The sequence below is a fragment of the Cervus elaphus genome, chromosome 1 (genome assembly GCF_910594005.1).
Source record: "Cervus elaphus chromosome 1, mCerEla1.1, whole genome shotgun sequence".
In the NCBI taxonomy this organism is placed as follows: domain Eukaryota; kingdom Metazoa; phylum Chordata; class Mammalia; order Artiodactyla; family Cervidae; genus Cervus; species Cervus elaphus.
This window is the reverse complement of record NC_057815.1, coordinates 92,428,694-92,456,011: the sequence shown is the minus strand read 5'-3', so window position 1 is coordinate 92,456,011 and position 27,318 is coordinate 92,428,694. Positions and strand designations below refer to the sequence as shown.

The 27,318-nt window shown below is 38.4% G+C and overlaps 1 protein-coding gene and 1 pseudogene across 1 annotated transcript; both read right to left on the bottom strand.

The window, feature by feature from the left end:
• Positions 1-3,112: 3,112 nt before the first annotated feature.
• Positions 3,113-4,084, bottom strand: LOC122702824 (olfactory receptor 1044-like). The gene has a single exon (XM_043916681.1). It carries the CDS (start codon positions 4,082-4,084, stop codon positions 3,113-3,115), a length of 972 nt encoding a protein of 323 aa, XP_043772616.1.
• A 14,679-nt stretch (positions 4,085-18,763) lies between these two features.
• On the bottom strand, positions 18,764-19,711 carry LOC122699901 (annotated as a pseudogene).
• Positions 19,712-27,318: the final 7,607 nt, after the last annotated feature.

Below are 27,318 nucleotides of genomic sequence, written 5' to 3'. Positions count from 1 at the left end.
AAGAAGAGGTGCTAGAAGTACTTCATATTAAGTGGGCTGAAAAAGTTAATGAATGTCAAACAATTTTAATGTTTCAACATATATGACTATCAAGAGGACTTTTCTTTCTGGAGAATTACACAAATAATATATTGCAAAAATTTATAATACCATCTTAATTTGGGTTTCCCCAAAATGAGACACTGAATCAATGACTGGTGTAAACGTGATTTGTTAAGAATTTTTCCCAAGAATAGCTATTGGATTGAATGGGAAGTGGCACCTGGTAAGAAAGTAAGCCAAGCAAGGATATAGTATCAAAGTCCCCATGATAAGAATTTTGGTTAGATTCTAGGGAAGAATTCTGGAGAGAGATAGCTCAAGTTGATCTGAGTGGGCAAAGGAGCTTGAATATATACAGCTGACCCTGAACAACCTGTAACTTATAAATGTATGGATTAATCTGTGTATAACTTAGCATTGGCCTTCTGTATCAATGATTCCTCCCCTCATCATTGGATTAAAACAATCAGAGACTTATAGTACTGTGATATTTTTACTAACGGAAAATTATTCTCATGTAGGTAGACCTGTGCAGTTGAAACTTGCAATGTCCAAGGGCCACGTGTATACTCCTGTGCCCATATCAATCACTGGCTAAGGGCTATTCCCCATGGGATGTAAATTTCCAGTTGCTTCTGTCTTATCTGGAAAGGAGGTATAACAGCTTCAAGAAACCTGTTGCAGTTCTCCAATAAAGATATGTAGGCACTTACTCTTAAGAGAGAAAAGCCAACAGCTGAATACAGATATGGTAAAGAGATCGTTTGAGGCAATGGCTATCCGAGTGGAGCTCTGGACAAGCAACATCAAGATAACTTGGTATTGGTTTGCAAACATGAGAGTTTCCCCGGGTGAAATCTGAAACTAGACAAGCATACATGGAGGGTGGGGTGAAACGAAAGAAGCAGATCATCCCATATTGGTCAGTGGTGATTTTAAATAGCAAGGGAATATACCTAAGTCTTAGTTTGGGTGGCTATAAAATGAGTAAATCTCTACAAAGACCCCCTGGACTCTTAAAAGTTCATATAGAAGACTCACGGGTTCACTCATGCAGACCATCCATGTGGTTTCAACACCTCAGGCTCTCCAGGCTGCATCCTTGACAATGGCTCCTGCCATGGAAGCGACAGGCAGAAAAGTCAAAGGCATGGAGGGAGGGATTGATAGTGAGGACCCTCCGATTGTCCAGGTCCAGATCAAGAGTCAACCAAAGGTCACATCCTCCCAGTGACCTCATTCAACACTTGGAAACTATAAGTAACTGTTGAAAATGCAATTTTTTTTTCTTGCTCTGTATCAGACCTACTGACTTATAAACGCTGATCCAGCAATATGTGTTCTAACAACCCCTCCAGATGTCATTAAGGAGAAAGGTACTAATTACACCAATCAAAAGGCACATATATTTAGTTACTTAAAAACGGCAAAATCCAACTATTGGCTGTCTAAAAGAAACACAATTTTCACTCAGTTTTTGCCACTGCGAATGCAGGAGACATGGGTTCAGTCTCTGTTCCAGGAAGATTCCATATGCCTCAAGGCAACTATGTCTGTGCATTATAGCTACTGATACTGCACCTAGGAACCAGAACTCTGTAACAAGGGAAGTCACACAGTGAGAAGCCTGGATACTGTAGCTAGAGAGGAGCACCACTCACCACAGCCAGAGAGAACCAGCTCACAGCAATGAAGACCAGTGCAGCAAAAATAAAATCATAAATATATATTTTTAAAGTAAAATGATAGAAAATGATTCCATGCAAATAGTAGCTATAAGAGAGCTGAAATTTTATGTTAAAGTCATAGAAAAATAGGACTACAGTAAACAAAGATGGATTTTTAATAATAATAACAGGAAAACACAGTAAACTTAGCAATTATAAATTCATGAACAAGTGACACAGTCAGCTCAAGATTTATGGAATAGAAAGTGACAGATGTGAACAGAAAAGCATAATTCAATTGGGGGTTTAATGGCACTTAATAGTTGATGAAAAAAAAAAAAGGAAAATCAGCAAGTCTATATGAGACTTTTCAGGTGACTAGTGGTAAAGATTCTGCCTGCTAAGGCAGGAGACACAAGAGAAGGAAATGGTAACCCACTCCAGTATTCTTGCCTGGAAAATTCCACAGACAGAGGAACCTGGTGGGCTACAGTCCATGGGGCCACAGGGAGTCAGACACGACTGAGTGGCCAAGCACGTAGGAGGCTTTAGTAACACCATTCACCAGTCTGACCAGGATGAAGTCTACAGTTCTTAGGAAACAATTGTTGAGGGCAGACTTTCTCAGCATTGAACCTTAGCATAACTGAAGCACTGAAACTTAGTGTAATTGCTCTGCTTGTGACGGATTTTTCATGTCCACTCTAGTACCAGCATCCACGCCCTTGGAGAAGGAGATGGCAATCCACTTCAATATTCTTGCCTGGAGAATTCCATGGATGGAGAAGCCTGGGAGGTTATGGTCCATGGGGTCACAAAGAGTCAGACTCGACTGAGTGACTAACACATCCACACCCTTGGCTGTCTACATAGCAAGGCTACTCGTTTACACCACCTTGTCATGGTGAAAATCAATAATATTTCCAGGCATTGTCAAATAGCCCCTGGGGAAAAAATCAATTCAGATTGAAATCACTGAAATACAGTTGTCTCTAATTAGTGTTTAATTTGGAATATATTGCAAAAGCATTCTAAGATACATTATTAAAGCATTCTTATAATTGTAAACTGAGTATTAAAGGGAACTCAGTTTTGTCTATCTTTGGCCTATATCTAGTTATGCTGATATCAGATGAAATGAATTTTTATAAATATATAAATACATATACTTTTATGTGTAAATATATATATATGCATATATAAAATTTGAGAAATGGCATGTAAGTTTCTATGATACTTTCTACATATAAATTATGATTTTAAGTCATTTGATTACAAAGAATTCAGAGAATGAATTTATTTTAGTTTGAAGAAATCTTTATTAAACACCAAATAATGTCGTCATTTGACTAGTTTTTCATAGTTAACTAAAAAAAAAATGTACCATGAGAGAAAGTCCACTTTTATTTATTCAAATCATGTTTTAGATGTTGTGAACACACAGCCTGGTTTCTATTGGTGATGACTTTTTTCAGGGCATTTTTTACATCCTTATTTCTGAGGCTGTAAATTAAAGGGTTCAACATGGGAATGATCACTGTATAGAAGACAGAGGCCATCTTATCTGTGTCAAGAGAATGCTGAGAACTTGGTTGTAAGTACATAAAGATGAGGGTCCCATAGAATATGGTGACCGCAAACATGTGGGAGCTACGTGTGGAGAAGGCTTTGCGTCTTCCCTCAGCTGAGCGCATTCTCAGGATGGTAGAAATAATAAACATGTAGGAGATGAAGACAATCAGAACAGAGGAGATGAAAGTAACACCAGCACAGGCCAAAATCCATCGCTGTTTGGAACGTGTATCTGAGTGAGCGAGTCTGAGCAGAGGCACGTCATCGCAGTAGAAATGGTTGATGGTATTCGAGTGGCAATAGGCGAGACGAAAAGTGAAGATGGTATGAAACAGCGCCATTAGAAAGCCGTAGCTGTAGGGGACGGCTACGAGCTGAGTACAGACGCCTCGGGACATTGAGGCCACATAGAGGAGAGGGCTACAAGTGGCTACGTATCGATCGTAGGCCATGGAAGTCAGCAGTAAGCACTCGGATACCATGAAGGTGAGGAAACAGCCTAGCTGGGCAGCACCTGAGTTGAAAGAAATAACATTTGGCTTGTACAAGAAATTTCCAAGCATTTTGGGTGTAACGACAGAAGCATAACAGAAATCAACAAAGGCCAGGTTACTAAGGAAGAAGTACATTGGCGTGTGGAGTCTTGAATCTGTTCTGATGACTAGGATCAGACCCAGGTTGCCTGCTACTGTGAAGAGGTAGATGGATAAGAACAGGACAAAGAGGGGCATCTTCAACTCCTCTTGATCCGTGAGGCCCACGAGAATAAACTCCTTTACCTGAGTGCAGTTGATCTGTGCCATATCTCTTTCAGACATCTGCATGAGGAAGTAGGAAAAAAAGAGTTAAATTCAAGTTGCCATTTATAAGTGGTATTTTTATGCTTTGATATCTTGTAAGGAGATATAATGCTCAAAATTCTCCAAGACAGGCTTTAGCAATACGTGAACCGAGAACTTCCAGATGTTCAAGCTGGTTTTAGAAAAGGCAGAGGAACCAGATTTCAAATTGTCAATATCCACTGGATCATCAAAAAAGCAAGAGAGTTCCAGAAAAACATCTATTTCTGTTTTATGGACTACGCCAAAGCCGTTGACTGTGTGGATCACTATCGATGGAAAATTCTGAAAAAGATGGGAATACAAAACCACCTGACCTGCCTCTTGAGAAATCTGTATGCAGGTCAGGAAGCAACAGTTAGAACTGGATATGGAACAACAGACTGGCTCCAAATAGGAAAAGGAGTACATCAAGGCTGTATACTGTCACCCTGCTTATTTAACTTATATGCAGAGTACATCATGAGAAACGCTGGGCTGGAGGAAGCACAAGCTGGAATCAAAATTGCCGGGAGAAATATCAATAACCTCCTATATGCAGATGACACCACCTTTATGGCAGAGAGTGAAGAGGAACTAAAAAGCCTCTTGATGAAAGTGAAAGAGGAGAGTGAAAAAGCTGGCTTAAAGATTAGCATTCAGAAAACTAAGGTCATGGCATCTGGTCCCATCACCTCATGGAAAATAGATGGGGAAACAGTGGAAGCATTGTCAGACTTTATTTTTTTGGGCTCCAAAATCACTGTGGATAATGACTGCAGCCATGAAATTAGAAGACATTTACTCCTTGGAAGGAAAGTATGACCAACCTAGATAGCATATTAAAAAGCAGAGACATTACTTTGCCAACAAAGGTCCGTCTGGTCAAGGCTATGGTTTTTCCAGTGGTCATATATGGATGTGAGAGTTGGACTGTGAAGAAAGCTGAGCACCGAAGAATTGATGCTTTTGAACTGTGGTGTTGGAGAAGACTCTTGAGAGTCCCTTGGACTGCAAAGAGATCCAGTCCATCCTAAAGGAGATCAGTCCTGGGTGTTCCTTGGAAGGACTGATGCTGAAGCTGAAACTCCAGATCTTTGGCTACCTCATGAGAAGAGTTGACTCATTGGAAAAGACCCTGATGCTGGGAGGTATTGGGGGCAGGAGGAGAAGGGGACGATAGAGGATGAGATGGCTGGATGGCATCACTGACTCAATGGACACGAGTTTGAGTGAACTCCGAGAGTTTGTGATGGACAGGGAGGCCTGGCATGCTGCGATTCATGGGGTCGCAAAGAGTCGGACACGACTGAGCGACTGAACTGAACTGAACTGAACTGAACTGAAGGAGATGTAATGCTAACATGTAGTTGCCATACAGGGATTCTGGGAATGGGATAGAAAGCTCAGTTCAGTTCAGTTCAGTCACTCAGTCCTGTCCGACTCTTTGCGACCCTATGAATTGCAGCATGCCAGGCCTCCCTGTCCATCACCAACTCCAGGAGTTTACTCAAACTCGTGTCCATCAAGTCGGTGATGCCATCCAGCCATCTCATCCTCTGTCATCCCCTTCTCCTCCTGCCCCCAGTCCCTCCCAGCTTCAGGGTCTTTTCCAATGAGTCAACTCTTTGCATGGGATGGAGAGTAGAAGCAGATAAATGTGGGAAAGGCATAGCTCTCTTCTTCTGGATTCATTGTTTATACAGAAATGGGAGCTGTGGAACAGCCTGGTTTCTGTTGAAAGTTCCTGAACATTAAGCTATCTGCAACTTTAATCTGACTTTTTAAAATGTTCAGCCATTCTTTAAAGTCTTTGGTGAATTCACTACAGTATTGCTTCTGCTTTATTTATTTATTTATTTATTTGGCCTCGAGTCAAGTGGTATCTTACCTGATTAATCTGTTCTATTTCATTGTATCCAGTTATTGCTCAGACTCTCAGTCATGTCTGAATCTTTGTGATCCAGTGGACTATCTGTAGCCTGCCAGTCTCCTCTATCCATGTGATTCTCCCAGCGAGAATACTGGAGGGGATTGCTATTTCCTCCTCCAGGGGATCTTCCCAACCCAGGGACAGAACCCGCTTCTCTTGAGTCTCCTTCATTGGCAGGTAGATTCCTTACCACTAGTGCCATCTGGGTTTCCCATACTCCCTGCATTGAGAGGCAGAGTCTTAACCACTGGAAGTCCATAGCTATTATTTTTTTTATTGAGAAACTGTTAGCATTAATAGCATAAAGGAAATATTCTGCAGTGGTACTTGTCTTTGATGTATCTGTCATTGTACCTGTGCAGACAGAACTCCATGTTATTCCAAGGCTGGCAGAAACATAGTTCTGCATTATGTTTTCCTTTAATAATTTATCACTAAAAGGTCACTATCAATTACAGACTATCTTTGTAGTTAGGTTAATAATGCCAATACTGAAAATAGGTAAGTATGGAAGCTACAATGAAGAGTTTATTTACTTCATTTGTTTTACCAAAACTTTAAACCTAAAATCATATCATTATGCTCACTCTGCATATGAAGAAGAGTAGATCAAAACAAGCTTCCCAAACAAAATCAGCAGGCCGGTCTGACTATGATTAGTTGTGCTTCAAATCTGTGTGTTTCTGACTTGAGTCTACACCTTATTATTATGTTATCAATAGCATATCTTATTAGATCTATTGTAAGAAGCAAATTATTTCCAGATATTTTTGCTATAATATTGCACATTTTTATCTCTAAAGCAGGAATTTACATGATCAAAAGAAATGAAAATAATTTGCATTTTAAAAAACAAATGTAATTTTTTAGTAAATAAAAAAAGGAAAGGAAAAGAGACAAAATAATGTTTTTGTTCATAGAACTGCCCAGACCAAGCCACTTCTCTAGACTACTAGCTTTCAGACTTAAACTTTTTGACTACAAATCACAGAAATAAATACCCTTTACATGATGATGTAGAGCTAATAACTACATCTAGAATAATACTCATTGCCTGGCATTGCTTGCCTTCCATGGTCCTTTGTGTTGTACTGTAATCTGTTCTATTTTATTTTGTCCAAATTATACAGGCCAAGAGTCTAAAAACTGAGTTCATTATATGAGGCTGTTACAAGCACAATATCGAAAACTATAATCTAGCCTATCCCCCACCATCACCATTTTCACAAACACAGATAAGCAACTTATCGATAAACAGGTCTAGGCTACACCTCCCACCCTGATCTATAGCCAAGACTGTGCACATCCTACCCTTAACATTTGTCTTGATTATGTCTAACTGCTGCTTCTTTAGGAGCCTATTTCAGTTCACTCATTCCCTCATTCAAGAATATATGTTGAGAATTATTAATTTCCAAATACTACTTAGATTCTGAAAGAAAAGACAGTAGACTAGACCAGAAGGAAAAAAAAAAAAAAAAAGCCTTATTCACATTTTCTTTATTCTTCTGGTCTCTTCCTCTCACTCGTCTTTCCCCACTTCCAAAACACAAAACTTTGTGACATTTATACATAGATATCATGTTGCTGTCTATCAAAAATAAGGTGTGAATTATATTTTAAAACATATGTGACGTTTCATAATCTTGTCCCAGAATAGTCTTATTGTTCTGATTCCATTCAACTCTCCCAACCAATAAGGGATGCCCCCTGGCCTCTTTTCAATAAAAACATGACTTGCCATGCTTCTTTTCCATTGTCTTTGCCATTCCTAGTACACCTCCCCACAGGAAAACTATATAAAGGGAAAACTGTTTAATTATCACCTCTTCTTTGAAGTTGCTTCCCAAGTTTAGTTAATATATTTCATATTTGTGTTGTAAAATCCATTCAGACATACTCTATTTATATTTTCTCTTGCATTTATAAAACCAAAACGTTTCTATAACATTTTCATTGATAGAGTTTTGATACTTTATGTTTGACAACCTTGTTCTCTGTGCTTTTGTTTTTGTTATTTTTTTAAAATTATTTTTCAAATAAAATAAAATAAAATAAAATTATTTTTCAGTGAAGTCTGTTCTAAATGTTAGATAAATTGTTAGTAGTTGTGTCTGACGCTTTGCGACCCCATGGACTGTAGCCTGCCAGATTCCTCTGTTCATGGGATTTCCCAGGCACGGATACTGGTGTGGAGGGCCATTTCCTCCTCCAGAGGAACTTCCTGACCAAGGGATCAATCAAACTCAGGTCTCCTGCATTGGCAGGCCAATTCTTTTACCACTGAGCCACCAGGGTAACAGGAAATTAAATCTTATCTGGATTAATTAAAGATTCATATCATGCTAATTGTATTTAACCATTTCTTCCCCTTATTCTTTTTTTTTTTTTCTTCCCCTTATTCTTAAGCTAGATTCTTCATTTTGGAGGATATCTCTAAGCACATAATGATGACATTTATCTGATAAAATCCTCCCAACGTAGAAAACATAGTTTTGACATAGATGGCAATATGGTCAATCACATGCCTGCTTTTTACAAATCTCCTCATAGAGTCTAAACTGTAATTTTTATTTTTTAATAATAAATATATACACATATATAAGAGCAACATAAGTCATTAATTTGCAATTTGAATGCATTAAAACATATTTACTGACTCCATATTATTAAATATATTTCTGTGTTTTGAGGTGACATCAAATAAAAGTCAGAGTTCAGACATCAGGGTGTAAAGACAGGAAGAGAACAATCAAGCCTATTCAGAATAGTGAGCTACTGTGTAATAACCTAATGGAGCTCAGTGTGGTACACCAGAAACATATATGAGAGGAGGCCTGAAACCTAGAAGATTTGAGGAGGGGAAGGTTAAGGGATGATTTCCCTGGATATGCATGTCAAAATTAACATGGAAGGATTTAAGACAAGGGAAGTTTCAAGCAGAGAATATGTAAAAAAGCAACTAATATTCAGTTCAGTTCAGTCGCTCAGTCGTGTCTGACTCTTTGCGACCCAATGGACTGCAACACGCAAGGCCTCCCTGTCCATCACCAACACCCAGAGTTTACTCAGACTCATGTCCATTGAGTTGGTGATACCATCCAACCAACTCATCCTCTGTCATCCCCTTCTGCCTTTCAATCTTTCCCAGCCTCAGGGTCTTTTCAAATGAGTCAGTTCTTTGCATCAGGTAGACAAAGTATTGGAGTTTCAGCTTCAACATCAGTCCTTCCAATGAACATTCAGGACCGATTTCCTTTAGGATGAACTGGTTGGATCTCCTTATAGTATAAGGGACAACAAGAGTCTTCTCCAACACCACAGTTCAAATTCTTCTGCGTTCAGCTTCTAGTTAAGCTTAGGCGCTCAGCAACTAGTTAAGTACATGCATAATTTCTACTAATTCTAGACATATACATACATCATGCTTATTCAACCTTACCTTCTAGACTTGGTTCTGTCTTTAATTAGCTACATGAGCTTGGGAAACTCACTTAAACATTTTGAAGTTTAATTTATTCATGTATAAATGTTGAACCAGTCAATTTTAAAGGAAATCAACCCTGAATATTCACTAGAAGGACTGATGCTGAAGCTAAAGCTCTGATATTTTGGCAGCCTGATGTGAAGAGCTGACTTGGAAAAAACCCTGATGCTGGGAAAGATTGAAGGCAGGAGTAGATGAGATGTTTAGATAGCATCACCAACTCAGTGGACATAGTTTGAGCAAACTCCAGGAGATAGTGAAGGATAGGGGGGCCTGACATGCTGCAGTCGTGGGGTCACAAAGAGTCATTCACCACTTAGTGAGTGAACAACTCACAACCACAATATATATTTTAAAAGGCACTAAACTAAGTTATCTCTTCACTTCCTTCTAGTTCTTTAACTGTTCACCTGAAAACTAGATGTTTTTGATACTTTCACCAAAACTAATATAAATACAGATAAAGCATTATCTTTAGGTTACAAAATGTATTTCAAATTATTTTATTATAGCCTAGTGTGTTAATATCATGCTCTTTAATTTTTAAGATTGTTATCTTGAGATGTGAACTATTACACATCTATGAGTCGTAGCTCGACATTTTCAAATGCATTCTTCTAAACCTATCTGAGTGGAGGCCACACCAGTTTCTCTTCCTAATGGTTTGGGTAACAGATGACTGCATGCTTTTGTCAGTATCTCTGTCCCAAAGGAGTTTACCTCAGAGCATAATGTAAGTGAGATCATCAGAAAAATTACAGTCTTGCTCTACTGGCATGCGAAGGCTAACTGAAGATTTATTAACAAAAGTCCCTATTTTTGAAGAAGTGCATATCTACAGCTAAAAATTTCACTGAAATATCTAAGGTGTTGTTCACTCACTCAGTCATACCCAACTCTTTGTGACTCCATGAACTGCAGCATGTCAGGCTTCCCTGTCCTTCACCATCTCCTGGAGCTTGCTCAAACTCATGCCCATTGAGTTGGTGATGCCATCCAACCATCTCATCCTCTGTCGTCCCCTTCTCCTCTTGCCTTCAATCTTCCCAGCATCCAGGACTTTTCCAATGAGCTGGCTGTTCACACCAGGTGGCCAAAGTGTTGGAGCTTCAGCTTCAGCACCAGTCCTTCCAATCAAGGCAGTAAATACTTAAAAACAGCAGCTTTATTATATTCTATAGGTGATGATCAGGATAGGAATTATGTAGGCAGAAACTGTATATTGGAAATATTAAATATTCTAAGAATATACAATGCCTCTTTTATTTCAATACTTAAATTTACAAGTGGGTCTACAATTAAACAAATGTCCCATCTCTGCTTGTACCTTGATATCTCAATCCCCTTTATTTATGAATAGTATTCCACTGTATGGATGTATTACAATTTGTTTATCCATTCACCTATTAAAGGATACTTGGTCGTTTTCACTATCAATTATAAATATGGCTACAATAAATAAAATTATAGCTTGAATAAATCAAATCTATTGGCTATTTAGAAATGTCACTTTGGAAGCATCATGAGGATCTACAGTTTTGCTGCTAGATACAGTTTTGCTAGATACAGTTTTGCTGCTAGTTTTGCTGCGGCTGATTTGATTTGATGTGGAGTTTGAAAAAATCTATTTCTAGAGATGAATTTCAAAGCAAATGTGATCTCAGTGACTTTTCTTAGAAACACTAAAATTGTAGATAATGTGAGGTCACAGTACTGGTTGGTAAAATCAATAGACTAGCGGCTCAGCTGCAGATTTAATAGTGAGATCAAGCTCAAAATCATCAGCCATTAAGGAAAAGCAAATTAAAACCCCAGCTTGGGGTCAATAGCAAGTGTTAAGGTACAAAGAAGCTGAGCTCTTATATTTCTTTTTTTTTTTTTTTTTAATTTCTGTAAGAATAAAAACTTTGGAAAACTTTCTGGTATTTTTATAAAAGGTAACAGAGACTCTCCAATCACCCTAGCAATTCTGCTCCAAAGAAGCAATCCAACAAAAATAAAAATATGAACATGAGACTGTTACACAAATATACATAGCAACAATATTCATAACAAGCAACAAATAAAATAATCCAAATGTCTGTCAATCAATAAATGAACAAACAAATATGTCATATTCATACAAGCAAATGTGATTCAGAAACAAAATAATATTATTTCTAATAGGTGCTACAACATGAACAAAACATAAAATCTTTTATTAGTGTAAGAAGTCAGACACAGAAGTCTGTACATTGTATGATTTCATTTAAATGAAAATTCCTAAAATGGAAAATATATGAGATAGAATATAGATCACAAGCTGCCTGGGGGTATGGATGAACATGAAAATTATCTGGAAATGGGCACAAAGGAACTTTATTAGGTGGCAAAATAAATATTTAGAACTAGAACATGATTGTATATGCTCAACTCTTTATAAACATATACTGTATAAACTTGGAACTTTGAAATGGCCTGGAATGGCTTGGATAATGATATGGTTGCACAACTACTATAAATTTACTAAAATAAACTACTAATTCACTTACTATTTATTTCCTCACAATAGGTGCACTTTATGTTGTATATGCCTACTTTAATTAAGCTGTTAAAACATCATCAAATTCAATGTAGGGGATTTTTTTTTTATCTTGTGGCTAAGTCCCAATTTATTCAGTCATTATACAACCTGTATGATCAATTATGTATGCACTATAAACATTTAAATTTAGTTGAATTTTGTGTAATGAAAATATGAACTAAACATGATTTGATGCTATGCAATTTTGTTTAGCTCTTGGGAGTGTGAGCTTTTGATCAAATTTCTGTTTTGAATCCCAACTTTTATCATTTATTAGCTGGAAGTTTTTGGCGAATACTCTTCTCAAAGTCATAGTCATCTTACTGAAAATATTTTTCAAATTAAGTGCTGTTCGTTTTGAGTTAAAAAAAAAATGGATTTAGTGTAACTATTTAGCAGTAAATAATGTCTATAGATGGAGAAGGAAATGGCAACCCACTCCAGGATTCTTGCCTGGAGAACTCCCATGGACGGGGGAACCTGGGGGGCTACAGTCCGTGGGGTCGCAATAGTCGGACATGTCTATAGATTGCTTAACACACTGTCAGTAATAGCGTACTTCACAAAACTATAGCAACCCCAAATTAATATTCCCATTTTTGTTATTTCTTTTCATTATTTTCACATAAATTAATTCACAAACAGAAATGGATTTTTTGTCTCAAAATTATGGTCATAATAGATGACATAAAATGTTTAATTATCTTTTCTTATGTCTTCCTATTTTAGGGATTGTGATGACACTTGTTCTTTGTCCAGGACTTGGTTCAACTTTGCTTTTTCATGGATGGTAATCTTATTCTTGTATGCTAAAGGTCTTTGTGGTTTATCTGTATTGTCACAAATAAGTCATGGTGAACAGTGTCAGTCTCCAGTGAATATCAGAAGCTATCGGGCTGTAGGGAAGATTTTTAAGTCAGGATATGTTGGTTTCTGACTTTTTGCTTACAGCTATGATTATTATAATAAAGACTCTGACCCTGAGAAAGACTGAAGGCAGTAGAAGAATGGGGTGACAGAGGATGAGATGGTTGGATAAGCATCACCAACTCAATGGACATGAGTTTGAGCAAAGTCTGGGAGATTGTGAAGGACAGGAAACCTGGCATGCTGCCGTCCATGGGGTCGCAGAGTTGGGAATGACTTAGCTACTAAACGACAAGTGGTTAATATGCTCAATTCACCGCTCAGAAATACCACACAGTCTTCTTGCACCATACTGCATGCCCTTGTAATATGTTGCTCTTGCATTACATCTTTGTAATTATATACAGTCCTTAAAAATGTTTGTGTGTGTTACTTGCTCAGTCGTGTCCGACTCTTTGGGAAACCATGGGCTGTGGTCCACCAGGCTCCTCTGCCCTTGGGATTCTCCAGACAAGAATACTGGAGTAGGTTGCCATTTCCTTCTCCTAAGAATGTTTAGGCTCTGAATATACACAATATTTCCCCTGTAGGTTGTGAATGCATATAATATAGAACATACTATACCATAATGTCTTCTTACACTCCACCTGTGTTCGCTTCCTCGTTCTGTTTTGATCTTTTGTCTTACAAGATTCATTTTGGTACCTGACATCTTTATCATTGTTTCTGCTTTTGGCTCTCAAATCACACTGTTTGACCTGAAACAATATCAGTACTTTTTTTTTTTTTTTTAGCCTGTGCTGTGTGACAAGGGATCTTAATTCTTGGACCAGGGATTAAACTTGCACCCCCTGCATTGGAAGTGTAGTGTCTCAACCACTGGACAACCAGTTCAGCTCACTTCACTTGCTCAGTCATGTCTGACTCTTTGTGACCCCATGGACGTGAGGCCTCCCTGTCCATCACTAACTCCCAGGATTTACCAAAACTCATGTCCATTGAATCGGTGATGCCATCCAACCATCTCATCCTCTGTCGTCTCCTTCTTCTCCCCTCTCCAATCTTTCCCAGCATCAGGGTCTTTTCAAATAGGCCAGCTCTGCATCAGGTGGCCAAAGTATTGGAGTTTCAGCTTCAGCATCAGTCCTTCCAATGAACACCCAGGACTGATCTTCTTTAGGATGGATCGGTTGAATCTCCTCGCAGTCCAAGGTTCTCGCAAGAGTCTTCTCCAACACCACAGTTCAAAAGCATCACTTCTTTGGTGCTCAGCTTTCTTTATAGTTCAACTCTCACATCCATACCCGACTACTGGAAAAACCATAGCCTTGACTACCTGGACTTTGTTGGCAAAATAATATCTCCGCTATTTAATATGCTATCTAGATTGGTCATAATTTTCCTTCCAAGGAGTAAGTATCTTTTAATTTCATGGCTGCAGTCACCATCTGCAGTGATTTTGGAGCCCCCCAAAATGAAGTCTGTCACTGTTAACACTGTTTCCCCATCTATTTTCCATGAAGTGATGGGACTGGATGCCATGATCTTAGTTTTCTGAATGCTGAGCTTTAAGCCAACATATCCAATGTCCTCTTTCACTTTCATCAAGAGGCTCCTTAGTTCTTCTTCACTTTCTGCCATAAGGGTGGTGTCATCTGCATATATGAGGTTACTGATATTTCTTCTGGCAATCTTGATTCCAGCTTGTGCTTCCTGGAGCCCAGTGTTTCTCATGATGTGCTCTGCATATAACTTAAGTAAGAAGGGTGACAATATACAGCCTTGATGTACTCCTTTTCCTATTTGGAACCATTCTGCTATTCCATGTCCAGTTCTAACTGTTGCTACCTGACCCGCATACAGATTTCTCAAGAAGCAGGTCAGGTGATCTGGTATTCCCATCTCCTTCAGAATTTTCCATAGTTTATTGTGATCCACACAGTCAAAGGCTTTGGCATAGTCAATAAAGCAGAAATAGATGTCTTTCTGGAACTCTCTTGCTTTTTCAGTGATCCAGTGGATGTTGGCAATTTGATCTCTGGTTCCTCTGCCTTTTCTAAAACCAGTTTGAACATCTGGTAGTTCACGGTCCAAGTATTGCTGAAGCCTGGCTTGGAGAATTTTTAGCATTACTTTACTAGTGTGTGAGATGAGAGCAATTGTGTAGTAGTTTGAACATTATTTGGCATTGCCTTTCTTTGGGATTGGAATGAAAACTGACCTTTTTCAGTCCTGTGGCCATTGCTGAGTTTTCCAAATTTGCTGGCACATTGAGGGCAGCACTTTCACAGCATCATCATTTAGAATTTGAAATAGCTCAACTGGAATTCCATCACCTCCACTAGCTTTGTTCGTAGTGATGCTTTCTAAGGCCCACTTGATTCACATTCCAGGATGTCTGGCTCTAGGTGAGTGACAACACCATCGTGATTATCTGGGTCATGAAGATCTTTTTTGTACAGTTCTTCTGTGTATTCTTGCCAGCTCTTCTTAATATCTTCTACTTCTGTTAGGTTCATACCATTTCTGTCCTTTATTGAGTCCATGTTTGCATGAAATGTTCCCTTGGTATCTCTAGTTTTCTTGAAGAGATCTCTAGTCTTTCCCATTCTATTGTTTTCCTGTGTCTTTGTACTGATCACTGAGGAAGGTTTTCTCATCTCTCCTTGCTATTCTTTGGAACTCTGCATTTAAATGGGTATATCTTCCCTTTTCTCGTTTGCTTTTTCTTCTCTTTTTTTTCACAGATATTTGTAAGGCCTCCTCAGACAGCCATTTTACTTTTTTGCTTTTCTTTTGCGGGGGAGGGGGGATGGTCTTGATCCCTGTCTACTGTGCCATGTCACGAACCTCCATTCATAGATCATCAGGCACTCTATTAGATCTAGTCCCTTAAATCTATATCTCACTTCTACTGTATAATTGTAAGAGATTTGATTTAGGTCATACCTAAATAGTCTATTGGTTTTCCCTATTTTCTTCAGTTTAAGTCTGAATTTGGCAATAAAGAGTTCATGATCTGAGCCACAGTCAGCTCTCAGTCTTGTTTTTGCTGACTGTATAGAGCTTTTCCATCTTTAGTTGCAAAGAATATAATCAATCTGATTTCAGTGTTGGCCATCTGGTGATATCCATGTGTAGAGTCGCCTCTTTTGTTGTTGGAATAGGGTCTTTGCTATTACCAGTGCATTCTTTTGGCAAAACTCTATTAGCATTTGCCCTGCTTCATTCTGTACTCCAAGGCCAAATTTGCTGTTACTCCAGGTGTTTCTTGACTTCTTACTTTTGCATTCCAATCCCCTATAATGAAAATAATATCTTTTTTGGATGTTTGTTCTGAAAGGTCTTATAGGTCTTCATAGAACCATTTAACTTCAGCTTCTTCAGAATTATTGGTCGGGGCATAGACTTGGATTGCTGTGATATTGAATGATTTGACTTGGAAGTGAACAGAGATCATTCTGTCATTTTTGAGATAACATCCAAGTACTGCATTTCAGACTCTTGTTGACTATGATGGCTACTCCATTTCTTCTAAGTGAATCTTGCCCACAGTAGTAGATATAATGGACATTTGAGAAAAATTCACCCTTTCCAGTCCATTTTACTTCACTGATTCCTAAAATGTTGATGTTCACTCTGCCATCTCTTGTTCGATCACTTTCAATTTGCCTTGATTCATGGACCTAGCATTCCAGGTTCCTATGAATTATTGCTCTTTACAGCATCAGACCTTGCTTCCATCACCAGTCACATCCACAACTGGGTGTTGTTTTTGCTTTGGCTCCATCCCTTCATTCTTTCTGGAGTTATTTCTCCACTGATCTCCAGTAGCATATTGGGCACCTACCTACCTGGGGAGTTCATCTTTCAGTGTGCTATCTTTTTGCCTTTTCATACTGTTCATGGGTTTCTCAAGGCAAGATTAATGAAGTGGTTCACCATTCCCTTTCCAGTGGACCACATTTTGTCAGAACTCTCCACAATGACCCATCCATCTTGGGTGGCCCCACACGGCATAGCTCATAGTTTCATTGATTTAGACCAGGCTGTGGTCCATGTGATCAGATTTGTTAGTTTTCTATGATTGTGGTTTTCAGTCTGTCTGCCCTTTGATGGAGAAGGTTTAGAGGCTTATGGAAGCTTCATGATGGGAGAGGCTGACTGAGGGTGAAGCTGGGTCTGCCAGGGAAATCCCCAAATGTCAGTTTTGATTGCCCTGTTAGGAGCTACTCTGTTTCATTTTCTTTAGCAAAAGACAGTTTCTTATAAGATCACACTTTTCTGTTTACAGTGATCGTATTAATAGTAGTATCACACATTTACTGATATAATAAATTCACTGTGCAATTTCCTTTTTGTGTGTGTGACATCCTTTTAAAGGCAAATGAGAAATGAAAGTATCTGACAAAACCAATTTATTCTGGTCCACAGAAGACAGGTATAAAAGAGACACAATTGGGAAATATTTACCAAATGGCTTTAGGAAGAAACTTCTGAAATTAAAGAAATATATTCAGAGATTTCCTTCCAAATGAAATTATACCCATAGCACTGTTAGTTTGTACATCAAGAAATTTAAAAATAAATAAATAAATAAAATAGACGATATATTTTATCATCAAACACTGAGCATTTTAATATTCACTATTTGAGGATCCAAATGAAACTAAGTATTTTCAAGGATACTGTTTGTTTATCAGGTACATGGCTAGTCTAGAAATACAGACATTTTCAGTAAATTAGTTTCAAAGAATGCCTACTGCTCTTCTTTGCTAGAAAGACCAGCGTGGTTACATGCACTATATAAATAACATCCCATTAGTTTATCATCACACTGCTTAACTCCATTCTCATCTGATAAATCTGAGATATAGTCTGGTCATTGCATATGTGCAAGTTGTATCATACATTTTGATGTACACTCAAAAACTATCAGAAATAAAAAAAATACAAAAGCAATTAAAATTTCCCCTTAATGATGTAAAGAACTTTCAAAAACCATGGTTCATTGAGTGCTTACTAATATCAAAACACAGTACATTTATTACACATACTACAGAAGACTGATGCTTAGAGTAAGGAGAAGAGAAAACTCCACTAGCTACCCCCACTAGAAGGTAGAAGAGAAAACTCCTATAGATGCCACTAAGATTATCATGCAGCAGTATTCAGAGTGGAAGTAATCAGTGATGGGGCCTTGTGTCCTTCATTAAAAAGTTGTATGAGCTATATTCATTACTGTAAAAATAATTTCATCTGCATTTTGGTTAGCATTCAAAATGCAAGTGTTATCAGGAGTGTGCAGCTTTTCCTTCAAATGACACTAAAAAAGAGCTAGGTATTGTTTTAAACAAATTTGTCAGTTTAATTTTGCTACTTAGTGATGAAAAGGATTTAGGCCATCTGCAATTCCAGAGGCAGTGATCCGCTACATGCAAATATGCACAGAAAGTAAAAGGAAGCCAAAGAATAAGAAAAATCCACTTACTTCTCTCAGCCATTATTTTCCTTCTTCTGTTTTAACTTACTTAAAACTTGCAAACTCATATCTCTCCTGACTCCTGGCAATATTTATTTCAATGTAGATGCCTGCATAACCCTTGAGAAAAGAAGTGAATAATGCTTTGTTTCTGTATTAAATTCATACATCCAAGAACTTCAGATGATTTTTTAAATCAGTACATCCCAAATTCTAGCACCTTTTAATTCACAGAGTAGCCTGCATACCTATTAATCAATCATATAACTGTTGCTTTTTCCGACACAGTGGCATTCTATCTTAACTCTCTATTTATTTATAGATTTCTAATATTACATCAATTTAAAAGACAGGCACGGATTTGTCAGAAATCTCTTTAAGGCAGCCTTCACATCCTTGTTCCTCAGGCTGTAGGTCATGGGGTTCAGCATGGGAATCACCAGAGTATAAAACACAGAGGCCACTTTATCAGTATCCATAGAATGGTTAGTTTGAGGCTGCGCATACATGAATATCATCTTCCCATAGAAGACAGACACCGCCATCATATGTGACACACACGTGGAAAAGGCCTTTTTCCTTCCTTCTGATGAACGTATTTTAAGAATGGACAAAACAATGTTGAAATAAGATACAAGAACTACAATTATGGAAAACACCAGATTTGTAGCTGCAGATATGAACACAAATGTTTCTGGAAAGGAAGTATCAGAGCAGGACAATGCTAGCAGAGGGGCAATATCACAATAAAAATGATTGATGATATTGCAAGAGCAGTAAGTCACAGAGAATACAGAAGATGAGGCCACAACAGCTGTGGAAAAGCTATAGAGGTATGTGAGGGAAGCCAGCAGAAGGCAGATCCGCCGAGACACCACCGCCATGTAGAGCAGGGGGTTACAAATGGCCACGTAGCGGTCATAGGCCATCACAGCTAACATGAGCACCTCAGCTACAATGAAAACCAAGAACCCTCCTAGCTGAATGGCACATTCATAGTAGGAGGTGGTGTGTTTCTTTACTAAGAAGTTGATCAGCATTTTAGGAGCAATGACAGTTGAATTGCCAAGATTGATGATGGCCAAGTGCCTGAGGAAGAAATACATGGGGGTCTGAAGTCGAGGGTCCACACTGGTGAGGGTGATGATGCTTAGGTTGCCTGTCACGGTCAGTCCATAGATGACCAGGAAGACAAAGAAGAGTGGGATCTGGAGGTCTGGACGTTCTGAGACTCCTGTGAGAGTAAACTCAGTGACTCAGGTGACATTTCCATGAGCCATGTAAGAGTTTGGAAAGTCATCTGGGAAAGAAAGGAGAAGTGGTCAGTTTTTAAAATTAAATTACAATTTAAAAATTGTATTTTCTAAGACTGTTGTTATATGGCAAGGGTAATTCCTGGGGTAAGATTTCCTAAAATCATACTTTGAAAATATATCAGTTCCCTTGAGAAAGTGAAAGTCACTCAGTTGTGTCTGACTCTTTGTGACCCCATGGACTTTACAGTCCATGGAATTCTCCAGGTCAGAATACTGGAGTGGGTAGCCATTCCCTTCTCCAGGGGATCTTCCCAACCCAGGGATCAAACTCAGGTCTCCTGTGTTGCAGACAGATTCTTTACCATTTGAGCCACCAGGGAAACTCATTAGTTCCCTTAATTCTGCTGAAATCAAGCATGCTGATGGTTTATAACTTCCCAGGGGGTGCAGTAGTAAAGGGTCTATCTGCCAATGCAGGAGACATGGGTTCAATCCCTGGGTCAGGAAGATTCCCCTAGGGGAGGGAATGGCTACCTACTCCAGTGTTCTTACCTGGAGAGTCCCATGGACAGAGGAACCTGGTGGGCTACAGTCCATGGGGCATCAAAAAGTCGGACATGACTGAGCAACTGAGAACAAAAAGGCTGGTTATATACTCTTCTTAAATTGCAAAACTAAATGTTGAAAAGCAACCAATTAAATCACACACATTATCTTCTTCCTCTAAGTTTTTCCTTTAAAGCTCTTTATTGTATCGTTTGCCAATTTCCATAATACTTTGGCATCCTAAGCAACCCCTCCTTCCTTAGGTCAAGCTGTCATTAACACTGTCATGGACTTCTCATCTTCATATTACCATTTTCTCAGATTTGTTGATAAGCAAATAAGAGTCATTTTTTATCAATCAAATATATTATCTGAGATATCTTCTGAAATAATTGAAAAAAACCTTGTTCTCATATTCAGTGCATCCCACACTCAGGTCTGTATCACTTGTCTAGTCATATCATTTCACCAGACATACTCTCAACCCTAGTCCCTCTGTTTCCCTATTGATATTCAAAAGTACCAGTTGAACTAAAATAAGCAATCTAGAAAATAAACATTTTTTCACCTCAGATTTTATTTTCCCTTTAAAACACTACAGAGGTTCTGACTTATCAAACCAGGAATCTATTCTGATCCATGGAGTAGAGCTGAGAAGGACAGACAATGCTGGAGATTGCTGAGCCAGATCTATTCCTTTTTTTCAGATGGTGCTGTCTGCTGTTTCTCTACTGAGTCCCACTCTGCTTTCAGCCTCCTTTTTCATGCACAGATTAGTAGAACCAGGGGTAACATGGCCTGCTATCATGGGTTTTCTTATAGAAAGATAGACAAAATTGGATTAAGCAATGGAATTCAGATTTGTAGCATCAGTTTTACCACTTTGAAGTCTTCAGTTCTGCTGAGAATCATTCTTGTGTTTATTAAAGGTCTCTTCATTTTCAGTGTCAGTTATTACACCCTTCTAAATTTCCATCTTCTTGTACCTTGCCCATTCTTCTTTTAAATTTAAATCTTTTAAAACGTGGTTAGAATACATAACTTGAAATCTTCCCCATTAAGAGATTTATGGCTGAACATACAGTATTGTTAATTACAGGCACAGGTACAGCAGATCTCTAGATCTTATTCATCTCATGTAACTGAAACTTTATACTTGTCGATTAGCAACTCTCTTTATGGTCCAGCTTACAACTTCTGGATATTTATCAAAAGGAATTATTATCAGCATGTTTATGAGAAAGTGAAACCCTGCCCATTCTGCTAATTTGGGAAATGATATCTCTGGTCATTTTCTAATATCCTGATGAAACATTTTATATGCTTTCACTTAGAACTAACCATTAGAGGAGAGCTCATGGGACTATAGACCACCAGGCTCCTCCATCCATAGGGTTTTCCAGGCAAGAATACTGGATTGGGTTGCCATTTCCTTCTCCAGGGTATCTTTCTGGACAAGGTATCAAATATAAGTCTCCTGCATTGGCAGGGGGACTCTTTACCACTGACCCACAAGGAAAGACCTGTGTTGGCCATATTTATAGAAAAAAAAATATTACATGAGCCAGATATTAAAAAATATTTATTATTTATTTGAAATTTAAATTCAACTGAGCATCCTATATTTTATCTGGAAACCTTAACTTTACTAATTCTAATAGATTAATTTGTTGATGATTTTCAGGCATTCCTAACCCTTTCTGAACTTGCAATATCCAAATACCACTTTCAATTTTCACAAATCAAATGAATACATGACCTCTAATCAATTCATAGGCTTTAATGTCCTAAAACTACCATCATCTTCCAGGGAAACCAGTTAACAAAAGACATAATGAAATTTTTGTGATGTAAAGAATAAACTGTCAGTGACTGTAAGAGAGTCCATAGTTGGAACCAAGAATTAAAGGAAATTATAAACACTGTGGTGTTAATCAATATCTACAATTCCTATTTGCTCACCTTTAATGAAGAATTCAATTTTCTGCTCCCAAATTACTCTGACTTGTCTTTGGGTAGGGGCAATTTATACTTCCCCTCTCTCCTTGTGATATTCCTTGAGGAAGTAGCATGAATTTATTCAGATGATTCTGCCCAAATTATATGAGAGTTTTTTTTTTTTTTTTAATTGCCTTTAATGGCTTCAAATTACCTAGGATATCCTGCATATTCTCTAGTGAAAAAATTGTAAGGAGCAATTTAAGGAAAGGAAGAAAACAGTATAAATTATCAGTACAGTTCCATGGAGACCTACATGACATAAAGGTACTTACTTCAAGACAATTACTACAATAACAATGAAAAAGATGGATATGCTTTCTCACAGTAAAACTGCAACTGTTCCAGAAGTCATGATAAAATGGTAAACAAATCATCATCATTGGATAAGAGTTTTAAAAGTGTAATTTATAAGTGGAAATTGGGATGAAATAATCTCATTGTGAGTTTAGTTTTCATTTATTTGGTGACCAATGATATTGGACACTTGTCAGTGTACTTGCTGGTCATTCATATATATATATACATTTTAAGTGTCTAAATTTTGTCCATTTCAATCAATCTTTTATTGATTTTTTTCACTTTTTATAAGTGTGTTAGATGAAACTGCTTTTGGAGATTTTTTTCTAGAAGTTTTCTTATTTCTTAATTTATCCCATTTTGAGGGAAAATTGTTTTACAGAGTTGTGTTGTTTTCTGCAATATAACAATGCAAATCAGCCATAATTATACATTTATCACACCCCACTTAAGTCTCCCTCCCCTCTCCCTACTCACCCCTCTAGGTCATGACAGAGTGCCCGTCTGGGTCCCGGTGTTATATAGCAACTTCTCACCAGCTATCTGTTGTACATATGGTGGTGCATTTATGTCAGCGCTACTTTCTCCATTCATCCTGTTCTCTCGTTCCTCCACTGTATCCACAAGTCATTCTCTATGTCTGAGTTTCCACTCCTTTTCCACAAATAGGCTCATCAATACCATTTTTTAAGATTTTATGTATGTGTGTGTGTGTGTGTGTGTGTGTGTGTTAATACACAATATTTGTTTTTTTCTCTTTATGACTTACTTTGCTCTATTTAACAGATTTTAATTTCACCCACCTTCCTAGAATTGACTCAAATTCATTTTGTGTGTGTGTGTCTGAGTAATATTCCATTGTATATTTGTACCACATTTTCTTTATCCATTCATCTGTCAATGGACATCTAAGTTGCTTCAATGTCCTAGCTTTTGCACATATTGCTGCTACAAACATTGGGGTACATGTGACTTTTCCAATTATGGTTTCCCCGGGGTGTATGCCCAGTAGTGGGCTCACTGGGTCGTGTGGTGGTTTTATGACTAGTTTTTTAAGGAGTCTCTGTACTGTTCTCCATAGTGGCTTCTCAACGGTGCAAAAGGTTTCCCTTTTCTCCCACATCCTCTCCAGCATTTATTGTTTGTAGATTTTTTTGATGGCCATTCTGACCTGTGTGAGGTGATACCTCATTGTGGTTTTGATTTGCATTTCTCTAGCAATTAGCAATGCTAACCATTTTTTCATGTGTTTATTAGCGATCTATATGTCTTTGGAGAAATGTCTTTTTAAGTCTTCTGCCCATTTTTGGGTTCAGGACAAAATCAGAAATGTAGACCAATGGGATAATATAGAAAGTCCAGAGATAAACCTGCATGCCTATGGACACTTTATCTTTGACAAAGGAGGCAATAATATACAATGGGGAAAAGATAGTTTCTTCAATTTGTGGTACTGAGAAAACTGGACAGTTAAGTGTAAAAGAATGAAATTAGAAGAGTTCCTAACACAATATACAAAGATGAACTCAAAGTGAATTTAAAAACCTAAATGTAAAAGACCAGAAACTACAAAATTCTGGAAGGAAATTTATACAGAACACTCTGACATAAGTCACAGCAAGGTCCTCTTTGGCCCACCTCCTAGAGGAATGGAAATAAAAACAAAAACAGACAAATGGAACCTAATTAAATTTTAAAAGTTTTGCACAGCAAGGAAAACAGTAAAAAAGATTAAAAGACAACTTCAGAATGGGAGAAAATAGTTGCAAGTGAAACAGCTGACAAAGGGTTCATCTCCAAAATATATAAGCAGCTAGTATAGTTCAATATCAGGAAAGCAAACAACCTAATCAAGAAAATGAGAAGAAGATTTAAACAGATATTTGTCCAAAGAAGACATCCAGATGGCCAATAAACACTCAGAGGTTTTATTATTTTGATGTCTCTGTTTAGTTCTTTGGCTCAAGATCCTGCAGTGATACAAACAAAGCAGAATTGTGTACCAGTAGGGAAGGCAGAAAACTCTCTCCCCTCTGACAACTTCTCATGTACAGAACAGATTGGGATGCAGGAGACGAAGTGGGTAGGAGAGGCCATAAACCTGATAAAGTCCTTTCTCAAGGTACATAGAATAACACTCAAGACTGAGAAGGGAGAGGGAAAACTTGGAACCACTCTCTGTTATCACTGCAAGGACTGTGCTGTATTAGAGAACTTTGGAGTCTAACCTGGAAATTGTGATATGATCCTGTGACAATATCTAACTAAATATTGCTATATTCTTCTTAAAAGGGCAGATTTTGTTTGTTCTTTTAGTTGCTTATTTTTGCAGGAAATTAACAAAATTTGTGTCAAAGTGCAAACTCTGCCTCAGGGATGGTTATATAAATGTTCATTGACATAGTTTTGTCTGGGGGTACTTCAACCTTCCCCCCACCTACATAGCTCAGGTTTCAGTTGGACAGAGCCCTAGACATTCAGTGAATTTTCTCATCAGAGTTTGACAGAACTGTGATGTGTTTCAATCCTGTGTGAAGTGGGAGTGTTCATCATCCAGACCCCCAGCCATTTCTCATTCCCTGGAGGCTGTTCTTCGCCTGGCCTTATGGAACCTCACCTTAATAGCACGGTTTAGAAGTCACTGGACCTCTCAAGCAGCATTCAGGCTGCTGTGCACTCACTGTGTCTGCTTACCTGTCTCCACTCCAGTTCCCAGCTCCACATATTCCAGGCACTTCGGCCCTGCCTGGTCTGACCTGGTGTCTTCATCGTTACCTGACTATTGTGGTCTCCATGTGCCCACCGTCATCCCATGTGAAGGACTGTTAACTGTACCCCTTTACTCACATCACAGTCCTGTGCTGTCAATCATAAGATACCTGAAAACACTAATTGTCTGTGCGTCCTCTTTGTTCTCCAATTTTACAGTTATATTAAATACAGTCGGTTCTGCCTCTTTCTACCCCTATCTTGCCCCTTTTGCCTTCCCTCTCTCCATAGGTAATCACTAGTCTGATCTTTATACCTGTGAATCGGTTTCTATTTTGTTATATTCACTAGCTTTATTTTTCCAAATATGTAGTGTACAACTACAGGTAAAACTAAAAGATATACCCATTTGAATCCAGACTTCCAAAGGATACCAAGGAGAGATAAAGGGTTCCTCAGTGATCAGTGCAAAGAAATAGAGGAAAACAATAGAATGGGAAAGACTAGAGATCTCTTCAAGAAAATTAGAGATACCAAGGGACTATTTCATGCAAAGACGGCCTCAATAAAAGAAATGGTAGGGACCTAACAGAAGCAGAAGATATTAAGAAGAGATGGCAAGAATATCCAGAAGAACTGTACAAAAAAGATCTTCATGACCCAGATAATCATGATGGTGTGATCACCCACCTAGAGCAGATATCCTGGAAGGTGAAGTCAAGTGGGCCTTAGGAAGCATCACTATGAACAAAGCTAGTGGAGGTGATGGAATTCCAGTTGAGCTATTTCAAATCCTAAATGATGATGCTGTGAAAGTGCTGAACTTAACATGCCAGGAAATTTGGAAAACTCAGCAGTGGCCACAGGACTGGAAAAGGTCAGTTTTCATTACAATTCCAAAGAAGGTTCATAAGACAATGCCAAAGAATGTTTAAACAACTGCACAGTTGCACTCATTTCACATGCTAGCAAAGCAATGCTCAAAGTTCTCCAAGCCAGGCTTCAACAGTACATGAACCATGAACTTCAAGATGTTAAAGCTGGATTCAGAAAAGGCAGGGGTACCAGAGATGAAATTGCCAACATCTGTTGAATCATCAAAAAAGCAAGAGAGTTCCAGAAAACTATCTACTTCTGCTTTATTGACTATGCCAAAACTTTGACTGTGTGGATCCCAACAAACTGTGTAAAATTCTTCAAGAGATGGGAAAACCAGACCACCTTACCTGCCTCCTGAGAAATCTGTGTGCAGGTCAAGAAGAAATGGACATGGAACAACAGACTGGTTCCTAATCGGAATGGAGTGAACCTCCAGGCTGGATGAAGCACAAGCTGGAGTCAAGATTGCTGGGAGAAATATCAGTACCCTCAGATATGCAGATGACACCACACCTATGGCAGAAAGTGAAGAACTAAAGAGCCTCTTGATGAAAGTGAAAGAGGAGAATGAAAAAGTTAGCTTAAAATTTAACTTTCAGAAAACAAAGATCATGGCATCCAGTCCCATCACTTCATGACAAATAGATGGAGAAACAATGGAAACAATGAGAGACTAATTTTCTGGGCTCCAAAATCACCACAGATGGTGACTGCAGCCATAAAATTAAAAGACATTTGCTCCTTGGAAGAAAGGCTATGAGCCAACTAGAGAGCATACCAAAAACAGAGACATTCTTTACCAACAAAGGTCCATCTAGTCAAAGCTATGATTTTTCCAGTAGTCATCTATGGATGTGAGAGTTGTACCATAAAGAAAGCTGAGCACTGAAGAATTGGTGCTTTTGAACTGTGGTGTTGGAGAAGACTCTTGAGAGTCCCTTGAACAGCAAGGAGATCCTAAAAGAAATAGGTCCTGAATATTCATTGGAAGGACTGATGCTGAAGCTGAAACTCCAATACTTTGACCACCTCATGTGAAGAGTTGACTCATTGGAAAAGACCCTGATGCTGAGAAAGATTGAAGGTGGAAAGAGAAGGGGACGACAGAGGATGAGGTTGTCGAATGGCATCACCGACTCAATGGACAGGAGTTTCAGTAAACTCTGGGAGTTGGTAATGGACAGGGAACAACATGTTGC

Excerpts from the sequence above, each read along its gene's own strand:
- LOC122702824 (XM_043916681.1), bottom strand. The coding sequence starts at position 4,084 with ATGGCACAGATCAACTGCACTCAGGTAAAGGAGTTTATTCTCGTGGGC.